Raw genomic sequence first — 23,834 nt, 5'->3', positions numbered from 1 at the left:
ACTGATAACTATTTTAATATAAAGAGTAAGTGAATAACTATTTCTCAGAAGTGTATGCCTACAACTACTTTTGCTCTTTTCAAGCATCTCTTGTAGAGGCCGTTTTCTTAAGCAGCAAGAATTGAGGTTCACGTGGTGACCACTGGGTGTCACTATTGCTCCACAAAAGTGTCATCTGACACTCCTGTTGGATTTCGTGTTTTGCTGTTTTTGATAGTTATTTCTTCAGGCTGTAATCCTACAGAAAAGGATGAATCGAGTACAAAGATACTGCAATTTAAAGAATATGAGAAGTGGATACTTCCTTCAAAGGCTTGAGAAGTATGTAGATGGGAGCGTTTAAATATAATGATATAAGTCTAGCGGTTGACAAAATACTGTCATGTAAATAAATTGAGTTACCGGGGCCATCAGACAAGTTTTGACAAGGTATTATATTTAGGAATATTTAGATTTTAAATGGAGCAGTGACTGATCCCTCTAATGATACAAGATTCCATCTGTAACTATAATAAATCAAGCTGCTAAAATTCAATTCAGTGTGGATTTTCCGTAACAGTTGTGAGAAAAAATGTCTGGCATTGCAAAAATAACTGATATTTCTCCAGGCCTGAAAGTACAGCTTTAAAAGAAACACTCTTCTCTTTTAGCCCTGTGATCTGCACGAGTTTTGAATGAAGTGTTTGCCCAACTGTTCTGGAGAAAACATTAATGGTCTGGTCTGCATGTTGCTATTACAGACTTCCTTCTCCTGTGAAGACGGTGATGCTAGATCAGTGCTGTAATTAAACTGCAAACATCCGTAAGTGTCTTTGATTTTCTATTTACAGCATACGGAAAATGTGGTATTGACCATAAGAGCATTACATTTTTCAGTATTTGGTGGGCACATAGGTGAACAGAGAATACATATTTTAGGAAGTGTGCGTGTTCACATCTTTGCAGAAAGCAGTCTTCTTTATGCTTCCTGTTGCTTTCTCCTTAAGCAGGTTCTGGTCATTGTTTTTCCTGCCATGGATTACTGTGCTTCTTCATAGAACATATGATGTCTATACTTTTACTGTAATTATGATTATGAAATGCTTCCTTTGATTTGACTTAAAATTTCACGTAGAAGTTTAGAATTTGACTTTTGTCTTCCTGGATTCAGGGTTTCCACAGAATGTGTCTCCTGTTAGGAGAAACTTATGTGACATCAGAATTGTTTTCATCAGTAGAATAAGTACGGATCAATTGCAAGATTCCTCCTTGTTCCCCCAAATAAAAGCCTCAGAAGGCAAGAGGGTCATATGTTGCTTTTGAAAATTCATGCGAGCACACAGGTGAAAATAAATTGCTTCTTTTATTCTCCTCATATGTAGCTTTGGATAGCTTTCTCCTGAGTCCTAACAGCTATCCGGACTTTAAATATTGGTGGCAAGATACTTTTGAAGCATTATAACTAGCTCACCTAGCTAGTGCACAGCAGTGACATAATCACGTTACTGGCCTCAGAATGCTCAGTTGCTGACAAGTAGGCATCGGGACAGATCTTGTGGTTTTTATGCCTTGCTTCTCCCTCCTCTGAAATGGAAATGGGAGTGTTTACCATAGTGTCCTCCCTGTGAAAGCATGTGCGCATGTGTGCACGCATACCAAGGTTTCTGTGTTCTCCCAGCAGCTCCATGTTTCTGTTTTGCTGCATTGACCTCTCAGCTGGCAGTGACTCCTTTCCCAGCAAGCTGCACATTCCCCTTCCTCTGTGTAAGCTATTAAAACCAGATGCGCAGAAAGAAATCTGTTATGATGCACTTTTGTGGGCTGAGTTCATTCCTTAGTTAGAATGGTGGGCCGACTCTCATGAAAGCTGGGGGAAAAGCCCAGGAGGATTGAAATCCATTAAGTCTGAGCTAAACTCCCAGGCCTGATTTTATGTCTGGTACCTAAGTAAATTAAGTGCAGCGTGGCCACATTCCAGGAGACCCCACACCATCCTGCAGTCCTGCCAAAAGCGAATTGATTTGGGTTCTGTTTGGGCTTGTGGTAGCTTTGGAAGAAGAAATCCGTAGGCAGAGTTCAGCATGTGATGATGTGGCACATACGTTCTCAATGTTTTTGGACCAATTGTTGACAAAGTTTTTGAAACTTCTTGTGGGATGCGCCCCTGTTATCAAGTTGTTGAGTAAAAGAGCTCGGTACCATTTTGTTAGTTAATGACATTTTCTAGAAGAGCTCTAGATCACATACATGGCTTTGTAAACCACCAGTCCTCTACAGAGTGTGGGTGAGAAGTCACTCCTCAGCCATTTTGTTCTGGGGAAGGCCGTTGAAGGTGCTGAATGTCACCCTGCCTCGATGCTGCTGGAAATAACGATCATGCTGTTTCCTCAGGTCTCAATTCGGTTAAAAGTAGGACAGAAAGAGCTAAGACACTTCGTGTGGTCTGAGGTTTTCTGTGCCCAGGGGTCCTGTTTTGGGAGTGATAAGTGAAAGGGTGCTAGTTTGCATGCATGGTCTCAACTACGACCAGTTGTACGTCCATTTTCCCAGAAGCAGCCTCTCCAAAACTTCCCTTCCTTTGGAGAACCAGCATGTTAAGAAGTGGGCACCAGTGGCAAATTAAGTAACCAGCAGCCGAAGTGTTTAGGAAGTGAGGCTGCTTCGTGAATTCTCTTGTCCTTGTGATGAGCAGCTGATGCTTAGGCTAACATTCTGGCTAGTTTGGCTGCCATGGTTTCCTGCGCCTTGTAACTGTGGTGTGTGAAGTTGTGTGAGAACTGACTTCCCACAGAAACAGTTGACTTCACATGTTTCTTTGCATTCTTGCCCTGGGGCTGAGGGTCTTGTGACAAACCTCACAGCTAAACTGCAGGCTCTAGCACTGTCAGGGTCCAGTCAGCCTCCTGCCTTGAGATCTAAGCGGGCTGTTGTTGAAAGCCACAAGATGTCGCCTCTCTGTGTGTGCAGGCAGGGGTTAAGCATTATGAATTTGCAATAGCCAGCCAGCTTTCCCATATAAGAGCACTGCACTCATTGGCTCTCTCTTTTACTGAGAAATCTATCTAGTCATTTCCTGTGCAAGCCCTTCTTCACTTTGCAAAAAGCTATACAGTTGAGTAAATAATAACAGTCAGTGATTATTTCTTCTCACAGGCAGCCTGGATTCTCTCATGGACCACCACCAACTAGAAGTTCAACGCTGCACCATCAAAAGAATGCTAATATGAGCGTGGTCTTCTCTGCAGAAGAAGAGGGCTCTCACCCATGGATGTAAATAATTTTGGGTCTGCTTTCATGCTTATTAACACTTACTTGACTTGGTTTCTACGGAGAGATTATTTAACCTCTGAAGGATCAGTTGGGATTCCCCGTCAGATCAGTTCTTGGGTGGAGCTTGCAGCAACTTGGGGTAAGTGCTGTGCTCTTCCTCTTTTGACAGCAGGGCTTTTTTTGTGCTGCACTACTCAAAATGGCTTGGTAAAGTCGCAGAAGGAAACAACTCAGCTCTTGAGTAGAGAAGTGAAAGTTGAGCTGACAGAGTGAGCTGTCTGTTTCCTAGGAAAACACAAAGTGGATGTATATATTACGGGGTCTTTTTTTTTCAAGAACCATCTTGCTCTTGCTTTTAAACCAGACATTCTGTCTGTAAAAGACTGACAATAAATAACTCTCTTGAGCGCTGTGGAGAAATGGAAACTGCAGCTGAGAAATGATTTTGGGGAAAGGAAGACAGAAAACCACAAGCAAACTATTATGGAAGTACAAATAGCCCTCTGAAGGATTGGCAAATGTACCAGTAAGTGTTTCTGTGGAGAAAATAAGACTGAAATGGGATTGTAGGGTGTATGCTTGTGTGTACAGAGGAATGCTTGTCATTAGAGTACAGACTAAACTGAATGGCTGACTTATAATGTTTTGTCATGGAATCAGCCCTTGGATTTCTTGCTGTGAGCTGCATAAAGATGTTTTGTAGCTGTTTTCTGCCTAAATCTAACTATGCTTCCCTGCATCCTAATCTAAGCCAGAATGCTTATGCTGTGTCCGTTTACCTCTTTGCTGGTATAGGCTATGGAGTCTGGCTGTAGTCCCAGCAAGGGAGATTTCTCTTCAGAGAAAATCTGTTAACCATTTGGAGGGAGTACATGCGAATAAGACGGAGTTATTAAGCTCTGGTTCAGGTTGGTAATCGTGGATGTTTCCTTGCTGCCTCATGAACTGTGTGAATATTTTGTCATATCCTGAATGCAGATAGCTTGAGTTGGGTGTGGACCTGAGATGTACCCAGATAAATATGAGGAGATGTTTCAAAAGGGTAAAAATGGAGTTCAGGCCATATTAGACAAGACAAGTGGGCTGGCTGGGTGCTCTGATGAATACTGAGGCAGTCTTTACAGCAGATCTGGGTCCAGCTTTGCTCTTGTGGGTGCCGAGCTGTGTTAAGGCTCCGAATATCCATGCAGCACCTGGGGTGTGTATATTCCTGTGCTGTGGAGCTGAAAGTTCAAACCCACACTCACAGGGATAGCCAACACCGGGAAGATCTCTCACATTTTGCTCCAGTATGCACTGTAAAAATACTTGAGAGGAACATAATTTGTGCATATGTTTTCCCTGTAGAAATACTGCATATTATGACCAGCAGAAAACGTGAACAAACTTAGTACTCTGTTCCAAAGAAAGCCTACAGTTAGTCTTATCTTTTTAGCCACTTGGTGACTGGCCTGCATTGGCTGCACAGAGACAAGAACAACGATCATGGTCTCCTAAAGATCCACTCTCTTTGCCTTTTATGTAAGGAACCTGTGCTGTTGCCAACAGGTGAGGTAATCTCACAAAGGGGGTTCAGATGTTCTGCAGATGAATAGCCCATATTTCATGTACTGCTTTTGGACTACTACTTTAGGGGTACCCGGTTTAAGACCTTGATCCTTTACTCGAATACTCCTAATTGTGCAGAGTTTTACTGAATATCTCTCTCAAGAGACACGTAGCCAATTGTAGGAACACTGGATGTGGAAACATGCTTTTCTGTATGTCTTTGTCACACAGTACACATTCTAGGTTTGTGAACAAATTGTGTAAATTCTCCCACTCCCTTACAGGTTTAATCTCCCTGTGGGGAACATCTGGTGATCTGCAAGACCATCTCTGCTAGAAATGGATAACTTCACAAACGGGCAGCCAGGCCCAGGTCAGCGGAACAGGTTGATGGGATTGCTAGAAACAGATGACAGTATCCCTGAAGATAAACCTACATCGAGTAAAAAGGAAGAAAGATCAGGGCTACATGGAAAGAAAGGAGAGCCTCAGCCCTTGGAGACACCTTACCAGAAGGAAAGCAGTGACTTCTCTCCTCAAGTCAAGATTAATCTGAACTATCGGCCTGGACTTGTCAGCAAGTGAGTGACTGTTGGTTATTTGACAAGGGTGGGATTCCTGTTGATCTGTACTGACCCATGCTGATATAATATATCCTGTCCCTTGCCAATAAGCTTTACAAAAATGGAAAGTAAAATTGCCAATTCAGGAATATTATAGGCATCTTGTGGGAGGTAGTAAAAGGTAGAAGGGAACATATCAGCCTTTTTCCTCTGCACCTGGAAGGTAAGCGTATGGTGCGTGTTGTGTATTTGGGGTTTATCTGAACCAAATAGTACCAAATAAACCAAGTTGGGTGTAAGAGCAACTTAGCATGGAGCCCTATACAACTGAACTGTTCTTGCCGGGGAGGGATGTAAACTAGCTAGCTTATACAGCGCTTCACACCCTGTGATGGGACTGATTCTGATCCTGTAGCTATCTTGAGCTTCTCTTTCTGTGCTCTGGATATGTTCCAGGGTTGCACATCAGACTGGATCTGGGACGAGCTCCAGCTGATGGAAACAGCAGTCACTTAAAAGCATTGTGGGAAATAACTGTCTCTATTTTTCCTTTAACTCAAAAATAAAATAGTTGTTTTTCTGTCAAACTCTTTTGCCTCCCTCCTTTCTATACCAGCCCTCTAAAACTTATTGCACACTCTTGTATTATGCTCTCCAGAACTTCTTAACACTTTGCATCTCTTCTGCAGCCAGAAGGACCCCAATCGCTTTGACAGAGACAGGCTTTTCAGTGCAGTCTCGAGAGGCAGCCCTGAGGCACTGAACGGCTTACTTGAATACTTGAGGAGGACCTCGAAATTTCTCACCAATTCTGAATACACAGGTAGATTCCTACTCAGTACTTCATAAAATGGGTGAGCAGAGGTAGCACTTGTTAATGTAGGACTGGGAAGCAATGCAATTTGCTCTTGGTTTTTGTTTTTTTTTTGTTTTTTTTTTTTACTTTCTCCAGCTTTCTGTCTATTCTTTTATTTTCCTAATGTCCATCTGAGGTCGGGAATGCCATTAATTATATATTTCCTACGGCTCTACTGCAGACTGAAAATACTGAGGCCCTTAAAGTAACTATTGTGTTTGGTCCCACAGTGACAGTTAAGTCTAGGGCACACTGAATCAGGTAATACAGGTGTGTGTGAAGCACATCCATAAACTGTTTGCTTTTTTTCCTACTAGATGCAAAGACTGGGAAGACCTGCTTAATGAAAGCCCTGCTGAATTTAAAAAATGGAAAAAATGACACAATCCCACTGTTGCTGGAAATAGACCAAAAGACACAGAATCCCAGGCCACTCGTCAATGTGGCATGCTCTGACTGTTACTACAGAGGTAAGGTTTTGCTGATGCTGTGTCAGCTGAGTCTCCCCATCAGGCAGGTGAGATGTGCCAATACAACGAAAAGAAAGGGAACTGGTGTTTATGTGCAATGCCATTCCAGAGTTCTGGAGCAATTACAGTAACAGCCTGCTCACCCTTTAGATCTGATTTCTGGTTCTGGTACTGTCATTTTCAGCTTTGAATTACACACTTTAATTCTACAACTTTTTAGTTTTTAGTCTATAAAACAGAAATGATACATGTTTAATGAACCCACAAATATGAGAGGATTTGCTTAGGAAATAGGAAAGCCTAGAAAGCATTTCTAAAAGTGAAAAAGGAATACTGTATAGCTGTTAAAGAATGAGTTCTGCTCACTAGGTTATCCTTTTAATAGCAGATATGCAACATAGTCATGTACATGTATGGTTGTCTTTATCCTCCTCTCATAGCTCTTTGGAATTTTAGTACCAGACAGGAGAAATTGTCTGGTTTTGCACTGAATTCCTGATAGTCCTGGGGCTTGTTTTCTAGCTCTGTGTTTGCAGTGTGCTATTCCAATAAAGTTTTTGAAAGTTATCAGTTGTCACCCACCCCCTGCCCAGCACTGAGACTGTAGGATTGCTGTGCAGAACATAAAGCAGCTACGGAAACAGTGTTTTACTGAAGAGTCCTTTGCCTGTTCCCTCGGGTATTGGCAATGAGTTACAGGTTTTGCTTGTTTCTGTAGGCCAGACGGCACTCCATATTGCCATAGAGAAAAGGAGCCTGGACTTAGTGAAGCTTCTGGTAGAGAATGGAGCTGATGTCCATGCCAGAGCCCATGGTGAATTCTTCAGGAAGAAGAAAGAGGGAGTTTGTTTTTATTTTGGTGAGTCAGTGTGGAACACATTCCTTTGTTTTTTTAATGCCTTGTTCAATGACACTAATTCTAGCTGGGTTTGTCCCTCTGTGCATGAATTACCATCTTCACTGTCCTGTAATCAAGGAGCTCTTCACTTAATTGAATGGCTGGATTTCACAGACCAAGGTGTCCAATGAGCATTTGACATCATGTTTGGTTTTATGTATTTAATCTCATCCAAGGGGCTTCAGACAGAGACAAATGCAAGGTTAGTGCAGTCAAATTAAGAGTCTGGGAAAATGCTCCCAAAAACAATGAGTAACTGTTTACTGTAGAATCCTTACTGAATCTAGAGACGCTGGAAAAGAATTTGTTCTGTGGTCCAGTGGTAGAACTGCAGGCTATATTTTCCCAGGATTGCTTTTTTATTGCTTTAAATTTGTTTTTGCCCTTCCTGCTTCCCCTCTAACTACTGTCCTAATCTCTTCAGGTGAACTTCCCCTCTCCCTGGCTGCTTGTACCAACCAGCTTGAGGTGGTAGAATATCTTCTAAACAACCCTCACCAAAAAGCCAGGCTCCAGGAGCAAGATACACAGGGCAATACAGTCCTGCATGCCCTGGTGATGATTGCAGATGACACCGAGGAGAACACCAAGTTTGTGAGCACAGTATATGTTGAGATCTTGAAGGCAGGTGTGAAGGTTGACCCAACATGGAAACTGGAGGAGATAGTGAATTATGACGGATTAAATCCTCTGCAGCTTGCTGCCAAGACAGGCAAAGTGGAGGTAAAGACAAGTAGAGGGAATTCCTGGGGTTGCTGAGAAACGAGGGTGACTGTAGCACACATCCTCAGCCTAGCAGCGGCGTTTGATGTAGCATTGCCTTGCACCCAACCTGCTGTAAAGCTGCTGATAGTGGCAGTCCCACAGGAGACATAAAGGAGGCCTCCTCCTGGCTGCTCCAGTCAGTGTCCTGCTGAGCCCCAGCTGGCTGCTGCTGCTGTGTCCCAGCCAAGGTAGCCAGTCTGGTCTGAAATTGGTTCTGCTCCTGGAAGAGCTAATACAAGGTGTAGTTAGGTTGCCTGCTTTTAGCCAGACTGGTGTTTGGATACAACAAAGTGTATAATGCAGAAAGCAAGACATTCTTTGTTTGAAGGTGATTTGTGTATGCTTGGGTTAGTCTGTATCTTCCGCAAATACACATTTTTCTGGTATGAGTCTGGTTTCTCTTCAGATCTTCAAACACATCATCCAAAGAGAGATCAAAGACCCAGTGTACAGGCACCTGTCACGCAAGTTCACCGAATGGACATACGGGCCCATCCACGTCTCCCTCTATGACTTGTCCTCTCTAGACAGCTTTGAGGAAAACTCTGTGCTGGAGATTCTGGCATACAGCAGTGACACGCCGGTGAGTGCTTTTTACTAAAAGTTGAAGACAGCAACATTTTTTTCTACCTGTTTATATTGTTGCTATTTAATTATGCAAATTTCAAGTTAATGTGATCTTCTATATGGTCATTTCTCTGGAAAACAAATGCATGGTGAAGTATTTGCATATCTTATTGTTTGTAATTTGTTTAGAATGCCTCTGATAATCTATAAAATGAGAGGTGTTTTTGATCCTTTGGTTGTCCTAAGCTGAGGTTTGTTCAAATACCATGGTGAAGCCAAGCAGAATTAAATTCCTATGGGATGGTTGATTTTCTTCATACTGAAAGGCCTGATTGAATAAACCCTTAGGGATACCCTAATTGCAGCCACTGAACTCTAACATCAAAAAAGACAATCAACTGGTGAATTTGTATTCCTGTTGAGACATAGATGCATTTATTGTTGTTGGTGGTGTTTTTCTGGTTTGATTGTTTTTTTCTTCTTTATAGAATCGGTACAAGATGGTGGTTTTGGAGCCACTGAACAAATTGCTTCAGCAAAAGTGGGAAACATTTGCTTCCAAGAGATTCTACTTCAGTTTTATCTCATACTTGTCATTCATGATCATATTTACAGCCATTGCCTACTATCAGCCGTTACGGGTAAAGGTAAGCCCAGTATTCTTTTATCTAGCAAGGCCTGGATGGATGGAGATGTGTTTTAAAAGGCTTGGGGTGGTTATCATCACTACTGCTGTCTGTCTTCAGTATTTTTTTTTTCTTTTCTTGCAGCCTTCATTTCCAGTGGAGTTCACGGCCGGAGGCTTCCTGTGGGTCTCTGGACTGATCATTATCTTGCTAGGAGGCATTTATCTAATTTTTGCTCAGGTATTGGGATCTCTCATCTAGTTTCATTGTAAGAAAGAAAACACAAAACGAAACATTACTGACATAAAGGCAACAGATTTGGTTCTCCTGACATTAGGATGTGCGAGTGGATGGCAGGAGAGGATCCTGCTCTGAGACACAGTATCAGTGTGATCTAGCAATGACAGGGTGGCACAAGCCAGGTTCCTGCACAAGAGGAAGAACAGGCTCACAACAGTAAATAATTAGGAGGGGCTTTTGTGATTTACAATACTAAAATGCATCTTTAGCATTTAATGCTATTAATGCTATTGATAAACCTATAGGGCTGAGCCATTAGTTAGCCCTTGTTTGTCCTTGATCTTTTATAAATTATGGCCTTGTTTTCATCTTGGAAGAGTGGGAAATTTGGGATCTTGAAAATGAAAGCTTGAGGAGAAGCTTATGGAGCAAGCCTCTCTCCTGTTCAATAAGCTATGCCAGGCAGGAATCAACCTCGAACGTGCTTTGTTGTTCTAATGAATGGCTACCATTGATTTTTCTCTCTTAGAGTCTGTACCTGCGGAGGAGACGCCAGTCCCTGAAGACTATGTGTTCTGACAGCTGTATTGAGATCTTGATGTATGTCTCTTGAGGTTTTTAGTGCAATGAAAGCACGGGTGAAATTGGTTCTCTGCTGTGTGCAGCTAAGTTGCCCTAACATTACTAGAGAGATGGTGAGCAGGAAAGATTGATTCTCTGCCACTGTCTCCTCTTTCCATCCCTACCCTGCTTGTTTCTCCTACCTGCTGCATCTTGTCGTAACCCTTTGTTGTAATGGACTTTTCTGGGTAGGGTCTGTCTTTGGATTTGGTCAGAACATAGTAAAGACCAGGTCTTCAATTATTTGACAGTTAAAAAAAAATTGTTAGAAAAAGAACTCAAGTTTTTAATCGCACAGCCTGTATGACTCAGGTTTCGTCAAAAGGAGATAATTTCTCATTTTCCTGAAGAGAAATGTTCAGATGCATGTGTTTGCATGTATATTTGCATGTATTCATACGTGAAAATTCTTTTGTATTTCATAGTAGTTGCATTTGTTATAGCAAACAGTTAAAGAGTTTCCGTACTGTGAGATTAACCAATTCATAACAAAACTGCAACAGCGTATGGGTTTGGTTATAACAGGATTTGCTTATATAAACTATGTGTCTGATTAGCTGTGACTTTATATGCTTCAAGTAGCCTGGAAAAATATGTTTGCTTTTCCTTGCATAACAGAACAGATCTGCAAATGGGCCTTTTTGTTGAAGTAAGTCAGTGTGTCACTCACTCTTCTTCTCTCCAGCTTCATCCAGGCTTTCTCATTGCTGTTGTCAGCAGTCCTGTATGGTGCAAGTTCAGAAAACTACGTGGCGGTGATGGTGTTCTCCCTGCTTTTGGGATGGGTGAACATGCTGTATTACACTCGGGGCTTTCAGCGCACCGGGATTTACAGTGTCATGATACAGAAGGTCAGTACTTGGAAGAAGCTTTGTGAAAAACTTTTAGGTGTGGGGAACTAATAGAAGTGCTGCAGTTAGGACCAGGAAAACCATAATAGAATTGATATACTGAGTCTGGAAATAAAGAAGTTGCAGAAGGAGATTAGATTGATTTCTTCAAGGAAGTGCAGTTGTAGAAAGCCTCTAGTTTGATTATCTTTGATTATAGCAAGTTAGAGCAGCTGACACTTACCTTTTGGTCAGAAAGCGATTCAAAACAAACAGTCGAAGTCAGCGTGAGTTCCCTGGAACTGTTATGCTTGGGCTGAGATGTGTTTTCAGGTCTATATGGGAGTCTGGGATTAGAAAGGCAAGGTAGAGCAGAAGTGAAATGTACCAGGGAAGGATTCTAATCACCACTTGTGTGAAACCCAATGGAAATAGAAAAGAAAGCCATGTGCGTTGAAGTGATTTGGAAACAGCCATACTGGGGAATTGACACGATTATTTATTAGTTTCAAAGAACCTATTCATACAAATATAAAAACAAATATGTTCTTGTAGTGCTCTCAGGTTAAGTTCTCAAAACTGTTACTTACATGAGGAAGTAACATGCGCTGGTAGTTTCTTAAACTGAACAAAGGCATTTTCTGCTTGCTTTTTGTGTTGGCATTGTTACAGGGGTTTGTTTTATGACTTGTGAGAACAGGAGATACTCTTGGTGATTTCATGTGCGATAAAGAATGGCGTTTCCTTCTGATTTATTTCAGACTATCCTGAGAGATCTGCTGCGTTTCCTCTTGGTTTATATGATCTTCCTCTTTGGCTTTGCTGCAGGTAACAACTTAAATCAACATCATGTTATAGGCTGGGCTGCAAGAAGTAATGTTTTTCTAAGGAGGATTATTTTTTTTTTCTCATAGCTCTGGTTACCCTGATGGGGGATGCTCCTTCACTGTCTCAGAACAAGTCTGTTGCTCAGATGGAGAATGCTGGAAGCCATGCTATGTACGGGGGGCTGCTCAGCGTCTCCCTGGAGCTCTTCAAGATCACCATTGGGATGGGTGACCTGGATTTCCAGGAACATGCCAGATTCAGATACTTCGTCATGCTTCTGCTGCTGCTTTTCGTGATCCTCACTTATGTTCTTTTGCTCAACATGCTGATTGCGCTCATGAGTGAGACTGTCACTGATATTTCTGGTGATAGCAAAAGCGTCTGGAAGCTGCAGGTGAGAGACAGTGCTGCTCAGCAGTTTTGTCATGGTCCAAACTCCTACCTGAGTCTCATAAAATTAGAGGTGACAGTACCTTGTCCTGAAACTCAGTTGTAAAATTCTCTTTTTTATATGAATTTACCACTGGGAGGATAAACCCTAACATCATTTTACGTGTATTTGAAATTCATACTGTTTGCCTGACTACTAGTCTGTTCAGATCCACATGCATAATTAACTTGAGAGAATTATATTTTTTTGTCTGATAATGTTAAGCTAAGGAACACTTTGGGGTTGAGCTGAGTGATTTTCCAAGTCAAAGTACTTGCTGATTCCGGAAGGTTTAATCAAAATGAGGGGCTGGGCTCTGTATGCCCTGTTTTCTCCCTGACATGGACTTCTTCTTTCAGAGGGCTATTGCTATTTTGGAAATAGAGAAGGCCTGGTTGTGGCGCCAAGGTGGGAAGAGGAGATCTGGCTGCTTTATGTCAGTGGGCCTCAATAAGAAAGATGAGAGATGGTGCTTCAGGTAAGACAGATGTACCAGTACCCCTTAAACTCCAGCCTAGTAATGGATTCCCCTGAACCACCACAGTGAACATCAGGGCTGACTTGGCAGAGGGACCCAATCACATGTTCCTGGGTACATGGAAATTGGCTGGTGATTGCAGTGCTGGAAGTTCAAAAGCAAGTCACCAAGACGTGCGCTGCCTAACCTGCATCTGTGCAGGTGGTTATGGTGGCAGGGTGTCTGCAAGGATGCTTTCTTCTCTGCTGCGAGTAAAGCTGTGTGCAGAGCGGGCTGTACTGGGAGGTCTGCAGGCTGGTAGCCCCTTAGCTCAGGAGCATGCATCATGAGAGCAACACGAGGGGGCAGCACTCTTCCCCTCGCATGGGGGCTGGGAGTGCAGATGAACTTTTTTCCACCCAGCAAAACAAAACGGTAGCACCACTTCTGTAACTTGAGGGCGTTATGTGCTGTGAAACGAGTATAGCAAGTGGAATCTAAGATGCTCCTTTGTATTAAGTATATTCCCTGGGAGGAACTGGTGTACTTTAAAACAACCAAATTACATAGACCAGCATACCAAATGCAGGGGGATAGATACTTACCTCACAGAGCTTAGACTACAGGAGATCTTTACTCAAGGAAAAGCTCTGTAGGTGCCATTGCTACATTGGGACTGTGTTGGCAGGATGGAGCTGGGTTGGGATGCTGCAGGACAATGAGATCTGGGCTGAAATGCTGTGTTCCATGCATCAGTGTCTGTTGCATTTTGTTTCTCCAGAGTAGAGGAAATTAAATGGACAAATTGGACAAAGGAGGTGGGAGTTCTTAAGGAGGACCCTGGAAACACCAGTGATTCAGAAATAAATCCAGAAGGTAAATCAAATCATGAAGAAAGTTCTTCAGTATCCATTTGGCTTCCTGCTCGGCAACTATTCTCTGCATGTTATGTCTTCGGTAACAAATTTTAGGCAGGCCAGCTCCTGAGATTGCTTCAGTATCCCTCAGTAGCAGCATCACTTGTGAGCTGAGCAAATAGAGAATCAGAGTAGGTATGTGCCTGGTTGGAATTCAGGAAAAAATAATGAGAACGAAGGACATGCCATTCCAATTTAACCCCCGTGGAAGTACTGCTGTGAGACACGAGAGGTGTTCTTCCCTTTGACTTGGATCAGCAGCCAAAATGCATGTTGCTTTTTGTAAGAAAGGTAAAATTTAGGTCCACTCATACTGCAAATGTTAAAAATCAAAGCTTTTACAACATAAGTCAGGGAACTAACGCTGGCAACTTTGACAAATTCTGCCTTAGATCGTTGTGTTTGCTTCCCTCCTTATACCTGGGAAACAGCTCTCTGTGGAGAATGGGGAGCTGTTAATTTCACTAGAAATATTTTACTCAGTGGTGGAACTTGGTCAGAATCTCTACTGGAGTTAAGCACAGCCTCCTGCTCTTTCAGCAAAAGTTCTTCCTTGATGCCGGTATTCTAGGAATGGGGAGGTTACAGCACTTAAAGTAATTTATCTGGTATATGTTGGGTTTTCCCTAAACCTGCACTCTTCTAAAAACTGGATCCCTTTGCCAGCTTCCTGCTGACAAAGGGCTGCTGTTTTTATGTCTCCTGCTATAGAGACAAGATCAAGGAAACAGGTGCCACAGAAACAACTGAGATCAGCTGTTTCAGAGGAGCAGTCACTACTGCAGCCCCAGCTATCAGCAACTGAGATGATGCCTCTAGAGGGACAAACGAGAAATCTTTAGCGTCTTCAAAGGAGTAGTCTTCCTATAGCGGCTTGAAGAATTGAAGGCATTGTCAGTATTAAAGTGCATTTCACCGAAGACTGTGGTTCAGCCTGTGGCTTTAAGTGTTTTCATGCACTTTAATTATGAATTTCCTCTGAAGAAGCCATTTTTTCTGAACCTTCTCTGCCTGACACTTTCTTATTACTATGTTTAAAGGTGCAAGAGCAAGATCATAGTGGCAGTGGGGAGTGGCCTTTGGGAGGGCAGTGCTTTGTCAGCTGCATAGAAATAATGCTGTTTGCCATAAAGAAGTGAAGGATGGAGTTGACCTGCCTAAGAATGGGTTGACTTATTCTTTTGTCACAAGAGACTGCACTGAAGTGCTTTGGAATAAAGAGTATTTTAGAGGCATAAAGAGTTGCCAAGGATGTAGCTGGTTTCTCTGCAAAACACTACTGGTGTGAGATGTGAGTGGACAAATATTCTAGCTTCAGTCATCAAGAGCCATACTAAATCTTTGTCTTAGTACCTACTAAGTCTTTGTCTTAATGTCTGCAGAGCTGGGTGTTTAGACCACATCAGATTTCCCGTTTTATGGTATGGTACTGAAAGCATTTGCACGATGTGCACATCACTTAAAAACACAGAAGTGATGTGAATCTTCTGGAACTGTAACCTCATAAGGTGAATTTCTGAAACATCTGCCCTTAAGAGATTGCTTTCTCTCTGTAGAAAACAGCAGTAGAATCCTGCACATCACTTCTGAGAGAGAGAGGGGCCAAAATGCTTCATGTGGTTAACATTTCCTGTCAGTCTTAGTGGGTTTCTTACCCTGTTGTAGATGGCTACAAGAACTTAATTGTTTCCTGCCACTTCATGGTGGGAAACATCTTAAACTCTGAGAGGAGAAAAAAAAAAAAAAGAAACTGTCTCACTTCCAGCCTGTATTTAAAAATAACGTAATATTTCTGTAAACTATCAGTATAGCAACTTTATTTAATTGAAAGTGTTCATCCTTGGATGTATTTTCAGAGCCTCAGCCTCTTCCAAAAAGAAATAGAAGATGTGATCAGTGTGGACTATTAGGTGTTACCAAATTCCTTGTTATATTTCACCCAGTACTGTGATGACCTTGCTGCCATGCAAGTTAACTCTTGTTTTCCATGCCTCATGCCAGTTTATGCAGCCACATATGAAACTGTAACAGACTATGTTGCATTGGATGCATGCTTCGTAGAAGGAATGGATAGTGATAAACTTGAAAAAGCTGCAGACTACAAATGCTGGCAGCACCTTTCCTTCAGTAAGATAAACTATGCAAGTCAAGATCTCCTGTCTCTCATTTCTACTCTGAGCAAGCAAACCTAGGAGGCTTCTCTTTTGGAGACAACCATTTTAATCCTGTTGCTTACTTACACCTACGTGACTGGCAGCAAAAGCATTGCTTTTACAGTTTATTCCCTGTCACTTCAAACAGATTCTTCCCCTGTGCTGGGCAATTCCCGTTGCAGCCTCACTCTGTTGGGTATCTGAATTGTAACTAACATTTCTCACTCCAGCTCCTGCTGTCTTCTTGCTTTGTAAAACCTTCAGCTGCTTTTTCCATCTATGGCTTTGTCCTAAGTGTTCCCAAGATTTGGCAAGGTGCTCATATTGCACAAAAGGATCATCTGACATGGTAATCTATTGCTGTGCATGGTGCTTTGCTGTAGTAGGGACACTTTGAGATTCTCAAGAAATGCAGAATCAGATATGCCATCTGTGCCTAGAGTCTTAATACAACAAGAGAGAAATTGTGCTTGTTGGCAGTGGTTTTGATAGCTGTGGGCTGTGACAGCTTGCTTTCAAGATTACCTGCTTCTTCAAACTTTCCTTGAACCTGCTTCTTTTTAAATCACTTTCTTAAGCTTGCTAATATTTTGATCTGCATCAAAAAAAAAATAATAATATTAAAAAATCTATAATTGTAATGCTTACTGTGAAACAGGACCTTGCTCTTCCTCGTGTTTCACAGTCACTGCACAGAACACCAGTCCCAGCCCTCTGAAGCTCAGAAATAAAAGATGATGAACAGTAGACAGGGACAGGCAGCTGCAGCAAACAACTACATCAAGTTGGTCAGAAGGCTTAGCAATGCCCAGACTGTTGTACGGTTATTTGTGTTCATGGAAAAAAAAGGAGATTTTTGAGGAGTTCCCTTTCTGCAGTGGGGTCCTCCTACAAAGCTGAGGTGAGTCAGTACTATTGAGATCAACATCAGTAACCTGCTAGGTTTTTTGTATCCTCAGTCAATGCACAAGGCTCCTCTTTGGTTTCACCATCTAAGCCACTTCCCATTTTGGTCACGTAACAAACAGGTAGGCTGTCTGGGGTTTACTTTGTGGGATGTCTGCTGTTCCTTGGAAGAGGAAGGAATTACAAGCAACTTCATGGATTTGAAGGCCCAACAGAGTTCTGGGATCCACTCCTAAGAGCTCATAATGTTTTGTCAAGGAACTCTTCAGTCCGTTACTCAAGAAATTATCAAATGGTGAAGTGTCCTCTCCCTTCCGCCTCTTGTATTTACCTACACACCTACATGGAACCTGTCTTATATCTGTCCCTGTGCTAAGTGGGAGGCTTTGCAATGTTCTCATAAAAAAAAATAATCTCAAACCTCTGTGAATGTATATCTGCAGTTTCTCTCCTCTGTCTTCTCTATGTATGAGCCATAAAGGCACTGAAAGCCCAGCCATGCCATGGAGAAAAGACACCAGCAGCTCTCATTACCTCCCCTGCAGGGTTATGGATGCTCAAATCCTCCCCTGTGTGATTTGGTCTAAGTTGCCTGGTACAGTTGGGAGATGAATGCAAGACTGTATTGCTTCCAAACTACTTCTCAGTCACACTTTGCCAGGTCATTGCTTCCTGTGGCCTCACTACCAAGCTTCAAATGTCTCCCACTGCACAGTGATCCATCTCACTGCTTATCTGAGTAATTTTCTTAAAATAAGCTTCATGCCCAGTTTGTATGGTTCCTAACTCCCCATAAGGCTGTTTTCCTCAGGGGTAAGGTTTCAAGCAGTTTTTTCTTGTCACTCAAATGCTGTGCATGTTTTATTGTTGTTCCTTTCCCTGTTTTTTCAAAGCATGCTCTGAGGCTGAAGCCAGTATGAGGAGGTGTATGTATCTGTCTGGCTGATTCCTTCTCTCTTCATCTCTTCATGACCCGACGTGCAACTGAGCATACTTTCCATTGCCTCTGTAGCTGGCTAAAGGAGTCTTTAAAATGTGACAAGCAAAAGGGCTGAGACAAAGAACAGATGCTTTATATATTGTCTACATCAGCCACAAAGAGCTATTTCCAAAGCAAGGTGGCTTGGCAGATTTCTCAGCTGGACTGTTCTCATTATTAGTGATCAGTTTTGTTCTTTGCTCTACTTAAAGAAATATCATCTGTTGCTCTGGGACTAAAAATAAAATAAATAAATTAAAAAAAAAGGCATTTTAAAGAAAACTGTTCACTTTTGCCACCTCCTGGCTGCTTTGGCAGCAAAGCATCAGAAAGGTGTGACTGTGGCTGCCTCATGGCTGGCATCTAACTGTTATTAAAATCGGAGTGCAAGGAGTGTTTTCTTTGCTTGTTTTGATGTAACCTTTTTCAACTCAGGTATGTGAAATATGGAGTACTTAACGGCCCTTCTGGACTGTGAGGCTCTGGTGGTTGTTGCATGTTGTTAAACACACTGAGTCCTTAAAGGAAGGGAGTTGGAGGTAGCTAGAAAAAGTACACATTGCACTATTTTCTAAGAATATTTGGAAAATTTACACTTTCTGGGCAAAGAGCACCATGTCTCTGGAATGGCTTTCTTCTCTTCCCTGGTCCAACCTTTGCAAAGGATTTTCTGTGCAGTTTACTCTTCTGATTGCTTAACATTTACTATTTCGATTTCACTAATGTATATTTACTATTTACTACTTCACCGGTGAATAACATTCACCATTGCACTTGTAATAACAACAGCCTGCATACAAATACTGCTTGCTGTGCAGTACTATGATAGTATGAACTATCTGGGATTAATTTTGTGCTAGTCTGCTCCAAACTAGGGGCAACAATACAGAGAGTTGAGGGATTAATAGAAGCCAAAGAATTGTTGGTACAGGAAGTAGAAATGTTCAGGATCATACATACCCCAGACATCCTGCCACAAGATGTCAATATTTCTGTTAATAATAATATATTAAATAAAAAGGGAACACCAGTGCTCTCTGTGTGTGTGTGATGGGGGGAATTTAACTTCTGGATTAAAAAATTAATATGATGAGGGGCATCTGAGAGCTGATATCTTTCTTAAATCATTGCTGTGAGTTCACTCAAGTGGATCTGTCTGCAAATTTCTATTTTATGTGACATGTCCACGTAGCAAGCACCAAAGGAGAAAGTAAACAGTACAAAAGCCCTAGAGGCTTTTCCAGATGTATCCTATCATGCTAGGTATACTAAGGGTGCTGATAGAGACATATGGAAATGCTAAAAATTACCTTTCAGTAACATAAGTTTGCCTTTCAGCAGCTCTTTGTATCTGCAGTTTTATTAAAATGTCACTAGTGTACGCCTTGAAACCTCAGTTAGGCAATCTACAGTAGAGTCACTTGTCTCAGCGAGCACAATGAGACGTGCACATCTGGAGAATCATCAGAGGAAGAGAGCTGCTTTTGCCTGGTACCTCCAGTCCTCCTCCTCACGTCATCTTAAAGCTGGGAACCATGAGGTTGTTCTTGTACCTGCTCTTCCTAATGAGTGAGTCTTATCTCTGCATTTATTTTCCATGCATTAGAAAATAAAAGTCTTAAAAAGTCTTTATTAGAAAATGAAAAATCTTAGTCTAGAAACAAAGTAATTTCTGGAGACTTGGATCACTCCCTTCATGTGAGCCGATAAAATGATTCTTATGTAGGAAGTTCAGAATGTTTGGGACTTGTATGGAATAAAAGTCCTTAGTTTGTTATGTGGGTTTCTACTTTTTCACAGAAATCCGCATGTTTGGATGGAGAGAGTTTTATAGTGCTCATCTTTAGTGGGAGAAAAGTGGCTGTTGGGTGAAATTCCACTCAAATACAAAACAAGAAGCAATCTTTGGCCTTCTATAATTTTTTTATTTCTTTGGCTGTTTGCTCATCATGAAGTAGGTGGGTGCACTGTGGATTAAGCAGTGTGTGCTATCAGAGAGACTTCCCATGAATTTTTGGCTTATTGATCTCCTTAATAAGTGCTCTAGAATAGGATTTTTTTACAAGAAAATTTAGAACCTTTGTGTGAGAATAAGAATGCATAAAGTAAGGTATAGGTATGAGATGAGTTAGGAATATTTCCTGAGTCAGAGTCAGTATCCACAGCGTTCTGTCCTGTAGCCCAGTGGGGACAATTCTGTCATGAAGTCGCCCCTAGCTGCTTGTCCCAGAAAGGGTGACACCCTTCTGGTGCTGCTCCGTTAGCTCCAGCAATTGACAACTGCACTTGGCATGTTTCCGGCCTCACTTCCAGCAGCTGCACAAATAAATGCTAGTTGGATCCTGTATGGCAGAATTTGTTTGTCTGGTTTCTTTTTCAAAAGACTCAATAGCGTATAGATCTACTCCATCTGTACAGAAAGAATATTGTTTAAGTATTCATTTCATGCCCTGATCAGCATCACAGACTTTCTGGCAAGCTCTGTATTTCGAATGTGTTTGGGAAAAAAAAATGCTATTAATTTTATTTGTTTAATGAGATGTCAATCAACGTTCTCTGTAACTTGTTTTGCTGTGATTATAGATTTAATATCAGGGTTTATGCTCTACTATTTTCCTTATTTGCATTCGACCTCTACATGTTAGATGATGATGTTTTATTTCTGCTAATACCCCTGTTCTTGTGCTTATCGTAAGGTGCTTAGGATGCTCCCATATAAACATATAAATTATTATTAAACAATATATTATTAAACATATAAATTATTAACAGAGGTGCCCACAGAACTTACTAATATTTTTTTTCAAATCTTGATCTACCTTGATCTGGGTTATGCAAAAGTAAGGTGGAGTAATTGGTGGAGGCTTCTCTCCTTGTGTGCTTCAGTTGCTCCTTTCTGTCACTCTCCTTTAGCAAGCTTTTTAGCATTTGTGGGTTTTGCTGTTGAAAGTGGCAGTGCAGCAAAGTGCAGTTGTCTGTCTTGGTGGGTCTCGGTTAGGTTCTTGGAACTTATCTGAAAGATCTGTGCCGAGGGTGTAAGCATGTAGGCTACAAATAATTTGCTGGTATAGTTGGTTAATCTATTACACACATTTTTTCCCCTCAGGTTAAGTACAGTACACTTAATTCGAATACCTGAATGGCTGAAACCTGAGTCATTTGTGTTGGAAATCCCTGCGAACAGGGAGTCAGGAGCAAAAAGTTTAAATAACGTGACTTTGCAGCATGAGAGCAGCAGAACTAGGTGCAGAGTTGAAGAGCCCTGTTCCCAGGCCAAATACCGTGTGAGCACAGGAATATTCAGGAGTGAGATCATCTGTGGCAATCATTTTCTCTTTTTGTTGTCTGCTTGAGAGTTGCCCCTTACTTCAAAGACAGCTGAACTCGTTCCAGCATATCTGGAGCTCCATTTCAGTTTTGCTTCAAAGGAGTTTTACTGGAGGCCTTTGTAAATGTATGGAATTTTTTGGCTATTACAGTGAAAGCATATACGGATGTTTAGAAGCATCTCTGAGTTAATTTAGGCCTTTTAGTTGGTAAAATGAGATAAGCAAAGTAAGGAGGCAGCTCAGGATGGTTTGCCTACCCTCTGAAAGGGATGCATGCCATGTCCCTGAAGTATGGGATGTTTCAGGAAGCAGAAGCAGACTGAAAATGCACCGCAGCCAGGACACGTTGCATGTCTTTGCCCTGACTGTGGTATTTTACTTCTTCCACCTGTGCATTCGTAGCCAGGCTGGGAAATGATATGGAATTAACTGAATAACCTCATATTCAGCTCTGAGTGAAGTTAGAATCAGGAGAGATTCTAGATGGATACAATTCACATTTTGTTCTATGCTAGTTTCACTCAGATATGGAGTTTGTGGCCACAGACATTTGAGGTTAGTACAAGGTTTTCAAAGCTGTCACATCGTAGACAGGGATTTGGTTATACAGCACAGCTCAGTGCACTTCACAGCATTTATCATAGCACCTTGTTCCCAGCCTGTGCAAGAAATCAAGAGCTGAGATGTGAACAGCAACAAAGGTTGGCTTGCCACAGAATCTGACAGTTAAAACACCAATATATCAGCCCCATTTTTGTGGGCTGCCTTGCACAAAGAAAGTACATTCATAAAAACTAAAAAACAAAACAAAACAAAAAAAAAACCACCACCTTTAGGATGCCAGTTCAGTTACAGCTCTGTGGATGAGAAGTTTCTCTTTTTTGATGGCCATTTTGTATCAGTTTTGAGAATTTATTGGACTTGTAGCAGAGCTGCATCCCCAGCAGAATATCCATCACATTTGAGGCAAGAATTTATTCTCTTGCTGCAAAGTTCCTTTTTTTTTTTTAAAAAAAGGGAAACAAATCTACGTTCACCTCTCTTTACCATGTTTACAGCAATGTCTTGTGGGGAATAATCCCTGCTGCTACCCAAAGAGCTCTTTCTTTAATCTGATGGTTTCTGTCTCCTGGTCTGTTGAATATCAACTTTACAAGACATGATTCCACTGGTGCCATCCTGAAGTGGCATGTCACTTCCACAAGCCATGGAGTTTTGTTTCCTCTCCTGTCTAAATGCGTGTTTGAGCTTCAGTAGTAGGAATGTTTTGTTCTGCTATAAAGGTTGACCTTGGATGCCAAAACAGGACTTGCATTACTTTATCTTCCGCTAGGTTAGGCAAGAAAATTATTTGTTAATCTAAATGAATGAAATCTCCATAGCTTGGTAACTCTCCCTCCCACCAGCTGTCTCTGTGCCGTCATGGTGGGTAGGGTTCAGGGACAGCTGGCTCAAGAGCTTGTGCTGGTAACGAGGACTCTACAGGTCACCATCTGTGATCATTTATTTTTGTTTTCAGTGATCAAGTCCTTGAGGAGCTTTAATGTTGACACTGGCAAGAAGTGGATCACACCACACACAGACTCTCTGTTGTGGCCCAAGGTTCTTCAGCACTCAGATGGGAACACAACCATGTAAGGAACTGAAGAAAGAAAAATATATCCAGGCTTCCCAGGTCTTTGTGAATGACTGTGGTCTGAGCTCACGTAGCTTCTCATTTTCTACAACTGTTATCACAGGTTCCTCTGCCTGGGACCCAGAACTGTTCTTTGGTTCTTAGGGGCTGATATTAAAGTTTCATCAGCATTAAGTGTCCATTGTCAGCTTGTTAGCCTTCATGATGCTTCTCCCCTCGCCCTCTGCTAAGTCATAGCACTGTACAAAAAAGGCTATCTGCTCTTTTAACCAGATGACAGAAGCAAGCAACTGTTTTTCTGCAGAGCTCCCTGGTATATCGTGTGGTTTCGGGGGCTGCAGCAGTCGTGTCTACCCACCAGCTGCCAAAAGTTATGTTGTGAGCTTAGTCTGAAGACCATAAAGAGCTAGAAACTGCTATATTTTGACTGTTGGGTTTGTAGGGGAACAGAAAAGTCTGGTGAATAGAAGCCAACCACAAGTGGTTGCTATAGAGATAACCTATATTACGCTTAGCGAAGTAGTAAGGCTGTGCAGCAGATAGCTCTGGAGTAAAGAAACCTTTCCTATCCTGTCAGCACAAAGCAGCTGACTCACAGAGCAGTCTCCATTTCATATGACAGTGCTGCCGTTTCCTAGGATGGGGTTTGGACTTCCTTACTGCATTCTAGCCTCCTTTTATCTCCAATATTTTATGGACAAGTTGCTTCCAGACCCCTTCCTTGGGCTGGGCTAGCTTTCCTGAATTCATTGTTTAGATCAAGTCCTACTTGCAGCGACAGAAGTGGGGGATGAGAGTAAAACCCCTTCTTTAACCCAGTTCAGTCAGTGGCAAAACTCCTGTCTGCTGTGACCGGAGACTGCTGCAGAAGAGCTGCTGGCTGTGTGGTGGAAACTTCCCCTGCCAACAGCCCAGACAGAGCCCGTTTGGGACAGCAGAGTGTGGTGAGGGAGAACCTCATTCTTC

At 42.0% G+C, this 23,834-nt stretch overlaps 2 protein-coding genes across 8 annotated transcripts in view; both read left to right on the top strand.

The window, feature by feature from the left end:
• The first annotated feature begins 3,014 nt into the window (after positions 1 to 3,014).
• Positions 3,015 to 15,104, top strand: LOC308180630 (transient receptor potential cation channel subfamily V member 2-like). 6 transcript variants are annotated; one of them, XM_080562621.1, is made up of 18 exons: positions 3,015 to 3,388; positions 4,045 to 4,157; positions 4,685 to 4,797; positions 5,082 to 5,378; positions 6,050 to 6,183; positions 6,534 to 6,686; positions 7,405 to 7,545; positions 8,009 to 8,307; positions 8,756 to 8,932; positions 9,405 to 9,563; positions 9,687 to 9,782; positions 10,312 to 10,382; positions 11,089 to 11,254; positions 11,995 to 12,061; positions 12,148 to 12,455; positions 12,851 to 12,969; positions 13,730 to 13,824; positions 14,577 to 15,104. In XM_080562621.1, the coding sequence occupies exons 4-18, from the start codon at positions 5,137 to 5,139 to the stop codon at positions 14,705 to 14,707; spliced, it is 2,358 nt and encodes a 785-aa protein (XP_080418747.1). In that variant the 5' UTR covers positions 3,015 to 3,388; positions 4,045 to 4,157; positions 4,685 to 4,797; positions 5,082 to 5,136; the 3' UTR covers positions 14,708 to 15,104. The 6 variants fall into 6 exon arrangements, with proteins under 6 accessions (XP_080418747.1, XP_080418748.1, XP_080418746.1 ...); XM_080562620.1 differs by lacking the exon at positions 4,685 to 4,797 and having other exon boundaries at positions 3,016 to 3,388; XM_080562623.1 differs by lacking the exon at positions 4,685 to 4,797 and having other exon boundaries at positions 3,016 to 3,388; positions 14,532 to 15,104.
• Positions 15,105 to 15,245: 141 nt separating this feature from the next.
• ITGAE (integrin subunit alpha E) overlaps positions 15,246 to 23,834 on the top strand; it is a 36,410-nt gene continuing 27,821 nt past the window's right edge. Inside the window, exons 1-2 of one of the 2 annotated variants that reach the window (XM_080562608.1) lie at positions 15,246 to 19,472; positions 22,752 to 22,866. In XM_080562608.1, the coding sequence (XP_080418734.1) occupies positions 19,439 to 19,472; positions 22,752 to 22,866 (149 nt within the window). In that variant the 5' untranslated portion in view covers positions 15,246 to 19,438. Of the gene's footprint in view, positions 22,867 to 23,834 lie in introns of both variants that reach the window. The other variant, XM_080562607.1, reaches the window with a different exon arrangement.

This window comes from Anser brachyrhynchus (genome assembly GCF_964034855.1).
Source record: "Anser brachyrhynchus genome assembly, chromosome: 20".
Taxonomy (NCBI): Eukaryota; Metazoa; Chordata; class Aves; order Anseriformes; family Anatidae; genus Anser; species Anser brachyrhynchus.
The sequence above is the reverse complement of the archived record's forward strand: the minus strand, read 5'-3'. Positions and strand labels throughout refer to the sequence as shown.